Consider the following 13,254-nt stretch of genomic DNA (forward strand, 5'->3'; position numbering starts at 1 on the left):
AATCTCCTTTGGTAAACAGGAGCATTTGAAAAAGAAGTGGCTGTCAGCTAAAGCCAGAAAAATCCAAATTAGAATTTGGGTGCCATGTACTGAGCGTTCAGGATAATTAATTACACATAGTATAACTTACTGAAAAAGAACTGATACTGAAATTTCTAAGCAATGACAGATGCTCTTCAAGAGGATGTGCTTTAGTTGAACACAAATTACAAGGCTTAGTACAGGGTTAAATAAACAACTTTTAATGGCCTTGCGCTACATAAGATATCAAATATATTCTCCAATATTCACTTTTAACTGTCAGCTTCAGCAAAGCCTGCTTTCAGACTTCTCACTATGCAAAACTACTTTCTGTTCATAACCACGTTCATACCCGCTTTGCATCACAGCCTCTTATTTTGCATCTCTACTACTTTTATATGCTTTCTTCTAGTGTTTCTCAATATGATGGTCTCACTAGGTTTTTGAGATATTCCTTTCTGCCTTTCATCTTTTTGTGGGTGCCCCTCAATTTCTCTTTAAGGTTTCTATGTAACTCTGTGATTCCTTGCTCTTCTCCATTTACATCTAGCTAATGGGCAATCCTCATAGCTCATTTGATTTTATGCAAGATTTCTTGTGAGTTGATGTTTTGGGGTTTTTTTGTTGTTCTCTTCTGCATAACTGTCACCTCAACTCAATCCCCACATCTCAGAATCTGTTAATAAGCATTCATCTTGATCAGTTTGTCTCTATCTATCTATTTTTTGTTATCTTACCATCAACAAAAGCTGACAGGGTCAAAACAGATCTCTTAATCTTCTCTTTCAAGCTTCATTCTACTTCATTCTACTTCCTCCTGGGTTCACTGTTGACAACGCATTCCTCCCCCGCCAGCCTTACACTTGTAGTGATGGCCAAATTCAGCTAAAAGCTTGTGGGCCTGCTCTTTCAAGCTCTTGCTGCTGACTCTGCTCTGAGTCAGTTGAGGGTGCAAAACCAGCAGGAAACTATGCATTTTTTTTCCTCTTAGCATTCATTTTCTACCTATTTAGCTTTCTGAACAAGATTCCAATGCTACCAGGCAAGCACCAGGGCCAATGAAGTGCAGCAGTTAGATCAGATTAACTGTATGATTACACTGCACCCCAAGAACATTTTCCTGAAGGCTTAGCCTCCTCTTCCTGTGCTTTTCACACCCATACCAAATTCAAACCCTGGATTACTTGCTCCTTAATAATTTCTGGAATTCGTTTATTTCCTTTCTATCATTACCTCTAAACTCCTTGTTTGGACCCATTATCCTCAACTTTAGTAAGTGGAACAGCTTCTGGCTTTTCCGATCCCCTGTTCTTTTCTGAAAGCCATGCAAAAATATGCAGCCAAGGTCTTTCCCATTTCCTTGGGGGATGTCAGTCTTGTTTCCCGAGTATCTTTTAGCTGGCTCTACTGCTGTATTCAGTGTCAGCCTTGGCAACACCTCAAAAGCTCTCTGTATTCCTGTCCTTCAGTGTGTTTCACAGCACATCCCTTCTTTCATGGCTAGTATTCCCCAAAACAAATTGCTCTCTACCAGCATCTCAGTAATCATCCACAGTTCTTCTCAGTCACCTTTTAGGTACAATAAAATCTGCCCAGGCTACTCCGCAGAGCTTTTAGCACTGTCTCTTTTCAAGCTATTTGCTCCTGCTGCTTATCAATGCTTATACAACTTCAGTACAAACTGTCTACTGTCTTCTTCCTTAACCTCTGCCTTTTAGCTTGATGCTTTCTTTTAAGTGAGAGCTCTTCAAGGCAGGGAGTCTGCCTTTCTCAAAAAAGTGAGAAGCACTCATGGTGTTATAGTCACTCCTGTAAAGCAATATTTAATGACTGACACTGAAACAGAGATGTATGTAGAAGCTAAATAGCAATCCACTGTATTTGGCACAGCTTCAGTACACGTTGTACAGCAGTCAAACACAATTCAATTATCACTTAGATGTGACAGCATCACCACCACCTCCACAAGCAGTAAGCCCACCACTTGCCTTCTCTTTTTTTGTTGCTTTTCTTTTTTCCCCAGCTGGAAGATGATATTATAGCCAAATCTGATTATATTGAAAGTATAAAAAACTTTGCTGCTAAACAGTCCCAAGAGTGGATGATTCTTGAGTTTTCCCAGCTCGGATTTATTGGTAAGTATTAAGACCTCAGCGGGGTCAATTGGATTTGGAGCTGTGTAGATCAAGTAGGTCTCACTCAGAATTACATTTCAAAGCATAGAAGGAGTCACATATCAAAACTTCCTTGTTTTTTCAGGTAAGTTCCCATTGAAAGTCTTTTGTTTTCTGTGCTCTTTAAAACTGTCTTTTTAATGCAGAGTCTCCTCAGCATAGGATCTAATAGCTGGGTTCCCATAAGGAGCAAACTGTTCCACCTCAGGGCGCTCTGTGGCCCTGTAGCATGTAGTCTTCTTTTCAAGAATGGAATTTGACCAATCTATAAAAAATCTGCTTCCTTTCCTTTGTGGACCAGAACATCCATCCCATATCAAAGGGAAGGTTTTAAAGTTATTTTTAGTAGTAAGTTTCTTTTTATATTTTTTTTCTTCGGTTCTAATACAGTTTACTTGTGACAACACCTTAAAAGTGTTAGGTCAAACAAATCTAACAAAATCTGCTAATACAAATGGCAAGAGAACCAAATGAACAGTGATGGTATTTTTAAAGCAATATTTTTCATATCTAGGTCTTAAGATACTCAGTATAGCATTGCTAGTGAAACTGCATGTGTAGCATTTTGAGGACTTATTCAGACTTTGTTTCATCTGACAGATTGATACAGGTGACTGGCAGATTTGTATTTGGAACTAGGATATAACTGCATGCTTTATTAGTCAGCTGGTTGACTGTGTGAGAATATCTCCAGGCATGGAATGGACATTTTCAAAATCCCAACAAACTGGAGGACAAGTAAATCTCCAAAGCTGGAGTCGATGTGAAATTTCCACTAAATATCAGAATTACATCCATGTGTTTAAGGTTGGAATAAACATGAAGCTGGTGATTTTGCACAGCAGTAAAAATATCTAATTGTGCAACTTCTTGTCTTGCTTTCAGGAAAATTGTTTAAATCAGAAGACCTGCCACTCATAGTGGAATTTTTTCTTATGTTCCATAAAGATAAGCCCATAGACTGGCTTATAGACCACCTGCTCTGGGTTAAAGTGTGCAATCCAGAAAAGGATGCAGTAAGTATGTCGATGAATTTATGAATATAAGTAGCATTCAGTCAGTCTCAGTGACAAAATAATTTCTTTTCAAAAAGCAGAACAGAAATCTCTCAAACCTGACTTACTTTGGAATTTGTGGGGAAAGATCTGCTGCAGATCTGCATGGAGTGGCACAGCGTGTGAGCCCATCAGGGCATATGGAGAGGCCTGACTCACAGAAATTCAGATTTCCACACCAGAGCTGTTTTGCCTCTGTCAGCTCAAGCTCACATCTGCCAGCAGCTGGTCACGTAGGCAACCCTGCAGCACCGAAGAGAATTTTGAATATGTAATCCTATGTGGACTATCACTTCTCATAACTTTCTGCTGACTTTCTAATATGAAAGTCAGTAAAGCATAAAATTTTACAATCACAGTTGTTCTGAATTTTGCAATTCCTTTCTTTCAGGAAGCAGAACTTAAGCGTTTTGCTTTAAATTTTTTACTGCTTGGGAAAAAAATTGAGTAACGAACCAAAAAAAAAGGAAACATGTGGATCAAACAAACTAAATGCTACTTTTCACTGAAAATGAAAGAAACAGTTGTGTTGAATTGCAAAAGGTGCCATTCCCAGCACTGCAGATGAGCCCAGTGATACGTTAAGCACTTCTTTACGTCCTTTTGCATTCTTTCTCCCACCAGTCATTGCTGCTGGTCACTGCTCACACTTCTCCTATAAAAGACTGTGCCACAGAGGACTGACCAGAGTTTCTGCTCCTTCTTGGTTTTTAAGGTTCAAGGGTGTTTTTTGATTAGTGTAGCCAGTCCCCACTTCAGGTGTTCACACGTGTTGCTTTTGTGTTGATAAAGAAAGGAGACAGACGAGTTGTGCAGAGCAGGAGATTGAGGGGAGAAGAACAAACAAGCTTCAACTTCTCCTGTGTAGCAGAGGTGACTCCTGGGGATAGCAGAAGGTCCCTAGTTTTCCACTTAATAATGCCACCGAGGAGTCTCAATTCCCACTTCACACAGATAGGAGTAAGCTTTGAAATCCTACTTCATGGGTTAGGCCAGCTCACAGGAGTTAGTGAGCCTTGAGTACCTCTAATTTAGGTTCTTGCCTGCCTGTGACAGCAGAATAAAAAAAAGATACTATTACGTTAACATTACCAGTTCCAAATCTGTCTAGTATGTGCCAACTTCCTTCCAACAGGTGAAACATTTTACTTTTATTTTTTAAATGACTATTCTAGCTTCTAAGGCCTGATTCCTACCTAAAACAAAGCTGTGTTCCTGGAAGCTCATGTGAGTCTGCTCTGGCCAAGCCAAAGCAGAGTGGTATCAGCAAGTTTCTAGTGAGTTTCACTTCCGCAATTGCAATTTCAATTGCTGTGGGTAGCAAAAATCTATTGAGACAAGTCAGTCTCACGCTGCCCTTGGGTGGGAATGACCAGTGGCGTGACGTACTGGGACTGGTGATGAGAATGCAGAACATGGAGGCTGAAAGGACAGAGATCCCAGCTGCTCCCCCTCCTCTACTTGATGGATTAAAGCAGTGGGCTTCCGTAGAGGCACCAGAGAAGGCAAGCTGACAGAAATCCTCACAAAACTCTTTCCCCTTTCTAAGTAAGTAAGAGTGTCACTAAGTGATCACGCACTATGCCTCATGGGAGGGTCAACAGGGCACCTGTTCACGGCTTTTATGTGCCATCCTGTGGTGATGAGTGTTTGCCACATGTTTCTGGCCCAGGCTGAGTATTAACACACCAAGACTCAGCTACGTCTGCACACTGAGTTGGAAAATACTGTTTATGATGATCAGATCTCTGTGTGGTTCGGAAACTTCATCATGTTTAGCTCCTGTGAACCATCATCTAGTTCTGGGGTCCCCAGTACAAAAAAGACATTATCCTGTTGGAGCAGGTCCAGAGAAGTGCCACAAAAATGATCAGAGGGATGAAACACCTCTCCTATGAAGAAAGGCTGAGAGAGTTGGGGTTGTTCAGCCTGGAGAAAGAGAAGGGTCTGGGGAGACCTTATTGCAGCCTTTCAATACTTAAAGGGGGCTTATAAGAAAGACAGAAAAACTTTTTACCAGGGCCTGTCATGACAGGAGAAGGGGCAACAGCCTTAAATTAAAGAGGACAGAATTTAGATTGGACATAAGGAAGACCTTTTTTACAATGAGGGTGGTGAGACACTGGAACAAGTTACCCAGAGAAGCTGTGGATGACCCATCACTGGAAGTGGTGAAAGTCAGGTTGGATGGGGCTTTGAGCAACCTGATGTAGTGAGAGATGTCTCTTCCCATGGCAGAGGGGTTGGAAATAAATGATGTTTAAAGATCTCTTCAAACCCAACCCATTCCATGGTTCTGTCATCATATGCAGTGGCATGTGTCTGTCAAGTGTAGTGGGGACTAGCAGGCTGCAAAGATGGGAGCTCTGACTCAGTGAGGAGCCTTATCTCAGTTTCTGCACAAATGACCACACCAGTCCTGTGCTACTGATTATTCTCAGCTGCTACCATAAGTAGCTCTTTTGGTAGTGCTCTCATAGAATAAAAGGAGACATTATTATAGGGGATAAACTGCAAACCCTGTCAGTAGAAAGATCACTAATTTATTTTCTTATAATGATTTTTTCCTAGCAAAAGTATAGTGTGCTTTTCAAAGAAACAGCTGCCAATAAATCAGTTTGGATGTATTGTGTTTTTACATTGTTTTGCTGAACATCTGCTGTGGACAAACATAAAAATACTTAGTTCTTTTTATAGCCTTCCAGGTGGTTTTGAACTTTTAATTAGTACTTCTGTGGAAACCATAAATCTCCCATGAGTTTTGGTTTGAGCCAGCTGAATGAAGACTTTATCACTTCTAACTTTAGAAGGCATTGATAGAGTTTATGTAACATTTTTCTTTCATAGAACTGAAAGCACTTGATTGAAGAGGTAAACACATTATCCTCTCCAATCTAAAGATGTGAGACCTGGGATACAGAGAGGTTAAATGATCTTCCAAACTCCTACAATAATTTTGTGGCAGAACCAAGAGTAGAACCCAGGGAGTCTCATTTAGCTCCTTGCGCTGTTCTGTGCTGTTATCCTTCATTATGTCTCATTAAGGATTGTAGCCTGTTTGCTTCATTGTATCAAACCATGATGCTCTATAGCTATAGGGCAAAAATTACATTTAAAGAAGTAATTTGCTATCATTCACAAATCAAAAAACTCAGAAAACCAATTACAGTTATTTAATTCCTAGTATATGTCAGGTCCCAATGTACTAAACTGGAAAATCAGGGTTGAAATACAGCATCTAAGGGCTTTATGTAATTATAAGATAAAAAATATGTAATTTATAATATAGCGTAAGCCTCTCAAACATAGCAGAAAGAGCCAAAATGATAAAGATTGAAAGGTAACCACAATCTATCTCAAGAAGATCAGTTTTGGTCAAAATAGTTTAATTAGAATGATATGGCAAGGCCAAGAGTTGAAATGAAATTTGCCAGAAACAGTTAAAAAAATCAGTTTCAGATTTTAGCTCAATTTTTGTCCCTCTGAAGTATGATTGATGGTATACAGTACAGAAATCTCTGATTAGTGGTGGTTGAGTCTTCAAATTCACATAGCACCACAAGTGGAATTACGAATTTTGGTCTAGAAACTTTGTATTTGAAATAAAGTGATTGTTAATCTAAGGATTACTCATTTAAATATGGCTAAAAAACCTATATCCTCAAACTACGTTATGAAATTGCCTTATGGAACTTAAGTTTGTCTCTCCTTTTTAAAAATTAAACTTCACTCCCTTTTACTTTCTTTCTAGATACACTGTGAAAAGGAAAAGGCGAGGCTACGTATCCGTGCTAAACCATCTCTCTTTCAGCACGTGGGAATTTATTCATCATTGGCTGGGAAGATACAGAATTTGAAAGTAAGGATAAGAAATTAATGCCAGACTTCTCAATTATATGCTTGTGTTCTCACTTGTTTCTCCAGTCAGTTTCAAGCATTGCATCTTTGGCATTAGGTGGCATTTTCATATCCAAGAACGCTGGCTTACAGATTTGGGGGAGAATATTGACCTGGCATCTGAACTGCAGGTGGGGCACACTGCTTCTGTACAAACATCTCGGAATCTCTAATATGAACGCTTGTACCAGTCATAGGAGCATTTTCTGTCATGTAGGAACGCTCTTCACAGCACAAAAAGGTTTCATGTGCTCTGCACTGTACAAACACAAATGGCTGTGATGGTTTGTTTTGGCTGAATACTCCACAATCCCAATACAAGGGACTGTTAAGAAGAAGGTATACTGGTAGTGACTTATTACATGGGCAGATTGTGTTAGGTTAGGGGGAAATGGTTTTCAACTAAGAGAGGGGAGACTTAGGTTAGATATCAGGGGGAAATGTTTCACCCAGAGGGTGGTCAGACACTGGAACAGGTTGCCCAGAGAAGCTGTGGCTGCCCCCTCCCTGGAAGTGTTTAAGGCCAGGCTGGATGAGGCTTTGAGCAACCTGGTCTAGTGGAAGGTGTCCCTGCTGATGGCAGGGGGGTTGGAACTGGATGATCTTTAAGGTCCTTTCCAACTCAAGCCTTTGATTCTATGACAAGGGTGTGGCTACCGTGATGGCCATAGATTTTTAGTGAGAGTTTGGAGGGCAAACAGTGGATCTACCATGTATCTGACAAGGACATGAGCAATGAAGCACTGGGCTTCAGGGATGCCATTTAGACTTGTCGTGAGATCATTCAAACTGCTGTATTGGGTCAGACTAGAAGTTCATGTAGCCCCTTAGCAGAGACCAGTATCTGTTGTTCTGGCAGAAGGCCATCCATAGTAGACAACTATGAAATAGCCTATTGTATTTTTAAATCTAAGCAACTGAGAAATAATCAGTACAGCTCTGCCTACAAACTATAACATTGAGTCTCAGTGATTAGACTGAAATTAATACTCTGTTTCTCTTAGAAATAGGCTGTATATTTTTTGACACTGAGGTAATTATTTTCTGGAATAGCTTCCTGTAGTAATTCAAGATACTGGAGCATCTTTTTTATATTGTGTGGATGAAATTACATTTCTTTATATCCAACAGGATAAAGATTTTGGCAAAAATGTGCTATATAAAGCACATAATAATCCACCTGCAAAAGTGGATACAAGCCTAACAACATACCAGCAATATACCTTGGAAAAAGTTTATATAGGAAAAGACTTTTTTTGGGCTTCAGCTCCAGTGGCAGGCGACTACATCAGCTTCACCTTTTTAAATCCACTACAAGTTGAAAAGTAAGTATTACATGATATGGTATATGAAAGCCTACATATATCCAGTTTGGAAATGATTCAATCTGTTCAAAATCACCAGTGCTCAACTGTTCACGTGAACTATAGCCTCATTACCGATAAAAAATCCATGATTTATCCGCTCCCCTTCTTGAATTCCCCTCCTGAAACAGATTTCTTCCTTTGTGATTAGAGAGCTTCTTAATTTTTTTTCCTTTTATTTCTTCAGTTAAATATTTCACATTCTCTTATGATAATTCTCAAAGGAATTTGTTTTTAACTCATGAATTTCATCAATGGAGTCCATAAAAGCTTTATTTCTATAGTTGTCAACAGAAAGCCTGTTTGCATGATGTCAAGGTAAAGGCCATGTCCCAGACCAGAAACTTATTGGTGTAGGTGAGAGAGAAGAGAAAATATCACTCTTGTGGGGAAATAATGAAGAGATAATTAATAAAGGTGGGATTCAGTTGAAGATTCAGAGACTTGAATGTAGGTGTTTATAGTAGAGACGCTATGTAAGGTAGGTGTGTAAGGTCTTACTATACATGACAGATAGAGATCTACTTGATACAGTCAGTGGAAGCTAGATAGCTAGTAATTTAATTCTCTATTTGGTCACCTGGGCCAGTTGCTAAGTTTCATTGACTGTATTGAGTGTATCTCCATTGCCTGTAATGAGAGCTTGAACACCTTGGGTCACAGACAGACTTCTAACTTCACGTATTTGGATCCACAGCCAAGTCCCACCTTGAATGGTTTTCTCATTCTAAAAGATGAAACTGTCTTACCTGTTTTCACATCATTCAATTTGGGCATCTTTGAAAGCAAAAGACCTCTGTAGCTTAAGGTAGAGAAGTGTTTTTCAGAAGGACTTACTCTATGAACAATACCCATTGAGGCTGGCACCAAAAGAAGCAGTCCTGCCTGCTTCAGCAAAGTTTCTTCTGTCTCAGACTGGAGAACAGATCTGAGTTGAAACTAACCTAGCAAGAAACATGGTTCCAGGAGCATGTCTTTGACACAAATTACCATCATTACCATATCTCTGTAATGATATTCAGAGAGAAAACTCCTACACTGTTGTTACACTTCCTCCCAGAACTGGTCACAAAACTAAGAGACTTCCATTTCTGCATAGATTGTTGATTTCTCATTTATTTAAAAAAAAAAAATCTAAGCAAGCAAGTCTTTATCTCCATCTAGTGAGCTGCACTAAATGATAGTTGTTGGGATAAACACTGGTGTTCTGTGATCAACTCTGTTAACTAACTGGTTTATGCTCTGGGCAACTTGGGTAGCCTGTATTTTTGTATTTTTCTGTTACTGGGAGGCTGTACTGGATGAAGCTTACATATGGTATGGCTGGTCCCAGCCTCGGCATATTGCTAACTGGTGACAATGTATAGTTAATCCTATAATATTTAGTGGTCTTTGCAGGTCTTGATACCAGAGGAGGGAGGCTGATGCTTTAAATTTCCTTAGCTCCTTTTGGATCTAAAATCCTAAGAACTTTACTGCCAGAAATTTAAAACCAAACAGGGATTTTTTAATTTTTATTTTTTTTAATCTCATAGATGTTTTTGCTTGGATTCTTGCTTTGACAGTGTGTTGCTCATTGGCTATAAAGGAGATTCTTTAGAAGCACCTGAATTGATCAGTATTGATAAAAGGGACGATTCTCTTGGCACGTAGTGTATGGTGTAGTAGAAACAGGGATTTTTTGCTGGCATTGCATTCCAGAAGCCCATCTCACCTCAGCCTTAGGAACAGATCAGAGGAGAGATCTTCTGTTTAAATTTAGAAAGTTAATTTATTTGGAATTATAGCACTGAAAAAGGGGAACACTTGCATTTGTGGTTCAGAGAAAGATGGTTGGAATGCTGTTCTCTTTAGAATAAAAAGCCTCTAGCATGGTTTGGTCACACATTGGAAAGTTTCAATACCTACTTCTGTTCTCTATAGCCCACAACTAATTAAAGAAAAACTATTTGAGACACCCCTTCAAAACTAGAAAGAATTACTTCTCTAGAACTTTTCTAAGGTATAAAATACCTTTATCATCAGGTACTTCTTCAGAAGTGGAAATGTGGAGCACCCTGGTGATAAACTCTTTAACACTACTGTGGAAGTGTTGACAGCTGATGTAAGTCTCTCATTTCCAACTAATACACAGTGCTATTTTAACTTTAAGAATGATGTTTAACATAAAATGTAACGCTTTAGAAAATATTTATGGAGATTTTATTGTTTTATTTTTTACAGGAAATGCTAAGAAAAGAACTAATTGACAATGGAAGTAAATTTAACTACCTAGCAACTGAAGATGGATATTTGAAAATAGGTAAATTGTTTATTGACACTTTAAAACCAGAAATTTTGTTCTTGATGTCTAAAATCTTTCTGCGTTTGAGAATTTCATTAACTCTGTAATAGATACAACAGTCCAAGGTGAACTATTAAGGAAAAGAAACACTGTGTGCTACTGTGTGTTACAGTATATGGTGTTTGACCAACGACTATCCTGTTTTATTTTAAATAATGAAGCACCCTAGCAGCAGTGGCAAAAGCCAAGGCATCTAATCAGAAGGAAAATTAATTGCAGCCTCTGCAAGGTCTTAATAGGATAATTGATTGTGGTTTGGATTTTGCAGCCTTAGCTGGAGACAAGGATTTCTGATGATTATGACAGCATTAACATGTGCTCCAGCCTGAAATGAAGATGAAGCGTAATGCAGTGCACCTTCCCCCTTTTTGCCCCCACCCCTGCTTCCCCTTCGTCCTTCCTCAGGACCTCTCTTAAATGGATGGGAGATTCTTCACATGCTTGCCAAGGCCTGGTTTCTGCTGTTACTTAAATTAAAACACCGCTGTGTGAATAAAACCAGACTATTGGGAGATCTGCTTTGCTTGGCACTTTCTTCTGTCTCTTCTACCCCATGTTTGCTCTTTTCTCCCAACGAACCACTTTCACCTCACCAACGCTTCGTTTGCTTTGATTTGCACTTCTCTCCCACCTCCTCATGGCTGTTTTGCTCTAATTAGAGATCCAAACCAAAATGCTGTCACCTCGCAGTTGCACATGCAAGTTGACAGGAAATTAATATCCTACATGGGATGAGTGTTTTTCATTCATCTGCAGTGATTTTATGCCAGTTTTAACGAGGTTAGTTAAAAAGCATTGTACTAGTGAAGAAAGGTATCAGAATTGGTCCATGATTCCTAATATATGTTTTAAATATAATCATAATTCTCAGAAAAGCTCTTTCAGATTATTTAACATGACCATATGTGCCATATGTATATGGTCACTATTATTTAAATGTATTTTTTAACATTTATAGGTTCTTTATTTTCTTCTATTCTTCTCCAGCTCTTCTTCAATTGCTGTAACTGAAGGAATGAATTCTTCTTCTTTTTTGTCTTTCAGTTGTTGTTGCTTGACCTTTTCCAAAAGATTTTTTTTTTCCCTAATCTTGTATCCCTGGACTTAATTTATAATTTGTAATTTAGAGCTTTTGTATAAGTTCACTTGGAAGCATATTTCATTCTAATATATGTTTGTATGGGTCTTGTTTTATTTTTTTATTTAGGGGCTTTTGAAAACGGAATTGCAGAAGGCAGTATCGATAAGTCGATAGGAAAAATACAGGCTATTCGTTTATCAGTCAATTCTGATTCTCCTGTATGGGCAATCCTTAGTGAGGTAAGCATGTTAATAAAAGCATTTTAATTAAAGCTTTATTCAATGAGTTTCAATTCTTCCTACCATATAGTATTGATAATCACTAATTTTTATTTAATTTTGAATGTGATTTTGTGTCGAAAAACTCACACAGGTGGAGAATTGTATTAATTATTCAGGGGAGAAGTTAAATTTACTTCACAGAAAAAGTCCTGGAAATGCTGCAGTGGGATGATTCCCCAGTCTGGCAGTGCTGTAAGAACAGCCACTAGAATTTGGGTCATGATAAACAAACCAACCAGAGAAGACAGGGAGATTTTTCTTGCTTTTTTTCAGTCACCATCTTGGATATTAATTGTAATATACAAACATTTTCAGATGAACATGTGATTTTCTTTTTATTCTTCAAGTTTCTCCCAAGAGTCTGAATGTGTGTGAACCCGTAAGTAGAAAATACTCAGCAGAAGCCACTGAAGAGAATTACTGCAGCCTTAAACTATAGCCATCGTTGGAAGGAGGGAAAGGCTAATGTCTTAGGCAATGTTTCTGTTTCTGCAGATTTTAGACAGTAATATATTTTGGTTTTTTTCAGGTGCTTATCAAGACATCTGGAAACTGAAAAAAAAAAACAAACCCTTTTTGGACATGTCACTTGTTGCAGATTGTTTGAAAACGAGGCTAACAGCAACAAAAAACTGGCTGGGTAAAAAGAACAAATCCAAACCCATTTAATTCTTAATACTGTGTATTAGGAAAGAGTTGAGATAACTATTAAATCTTTATATAAAGAACATTAAAAGCTATAAAGCACGTGATTATGTTAGTAATTTCTATAAAATATTCTTGAGTAAGGTGTCATATAAAAATCTCACTTTAGCTTGGCAACATTCAATATATATAATTATAAACAACTGATAAGGGATTACAGGCTGTCTCAGGGACTAAAGGTATACAACGATCATAAGTTTCACCAGAACTAAAAATATGGACCTTTTTGAAAAACATTAAGGACTTAATAATTAACACTGGTCAGTTTGGGAGGGAAAGCAGAACTGAAGGAAAAGTTGTCAATTTTTATTGCAAGTATTTAGAGCAGTCTA

At 38.4% G+C, this 13,254-nt stretch overlaps 1 protein-coding gene across 1 annotated transcript in view; it reads left to right on the forward strand.

The window, feature by feature from the left end:
* LOC104519462 (alpha-1,3-mannosyl-glycoprotein 4-beta-N-acetylglucosaminyltransferase B) overlaps positions 1 to 12,773 on the forward strand; it is a 32,122-nt gene extending 19,349 nt beyond the window's left edge. The window contains exons 8-15 of the mRNA XM_010177190.1: positions 2,045 to 2,156; positions 3,081 to 3,211; positions 7,002 to 7,109; positions 8,279 to 8,472; positions 10,537 to 10,615; positions 10,735 to 10,813; positions 12,063 to 12,175; positions 12,747 to 12,773. Coding sequence (XP_010175492.1) covers positions 2,045 to 2,156; positions 3,081 to 3,211; positions 7,002 to 7,109; positions 8,279 to 8,472; positions 10,537 to 10,615; positions 10,735 to 10,813; positions 12,063 to 12,175; positions 12,747 to 12,773 — 843 coding nt within the window. The remainder of the gene's footprint in view (positions 1 to 2,044; positions 2,157 to 3,080; positions 3,212 to 7,001; positions 7,110 to 8,278; positions 8,473 to 10,536; positions 10,616 to 10,734; positions 10,814 to 12,062; positions 12,176 to 12,746) is intronic.
* The last annotated feature ends 481 nt before the right edge of the window (positions 12,774 to 13,254 follow it).

Source organism: Antrostomus carolinensis, unplaced genomic scaffold (assembly GCF_000700745.2).
Source record: "Antrostomus carolinensis isolate BGI_N321 unplaced genomic scaffold, ASM70074v2 scaffold2761, whole genome shotgun sequence".
Taxonomy (NCBI): domain Eukaryota; kingdom Metazoa; phylum Chordata; class Aves; order Caprimulgiformes; family Caprimulgidae; genus Antrostomus; species Antrostomus carolinensis.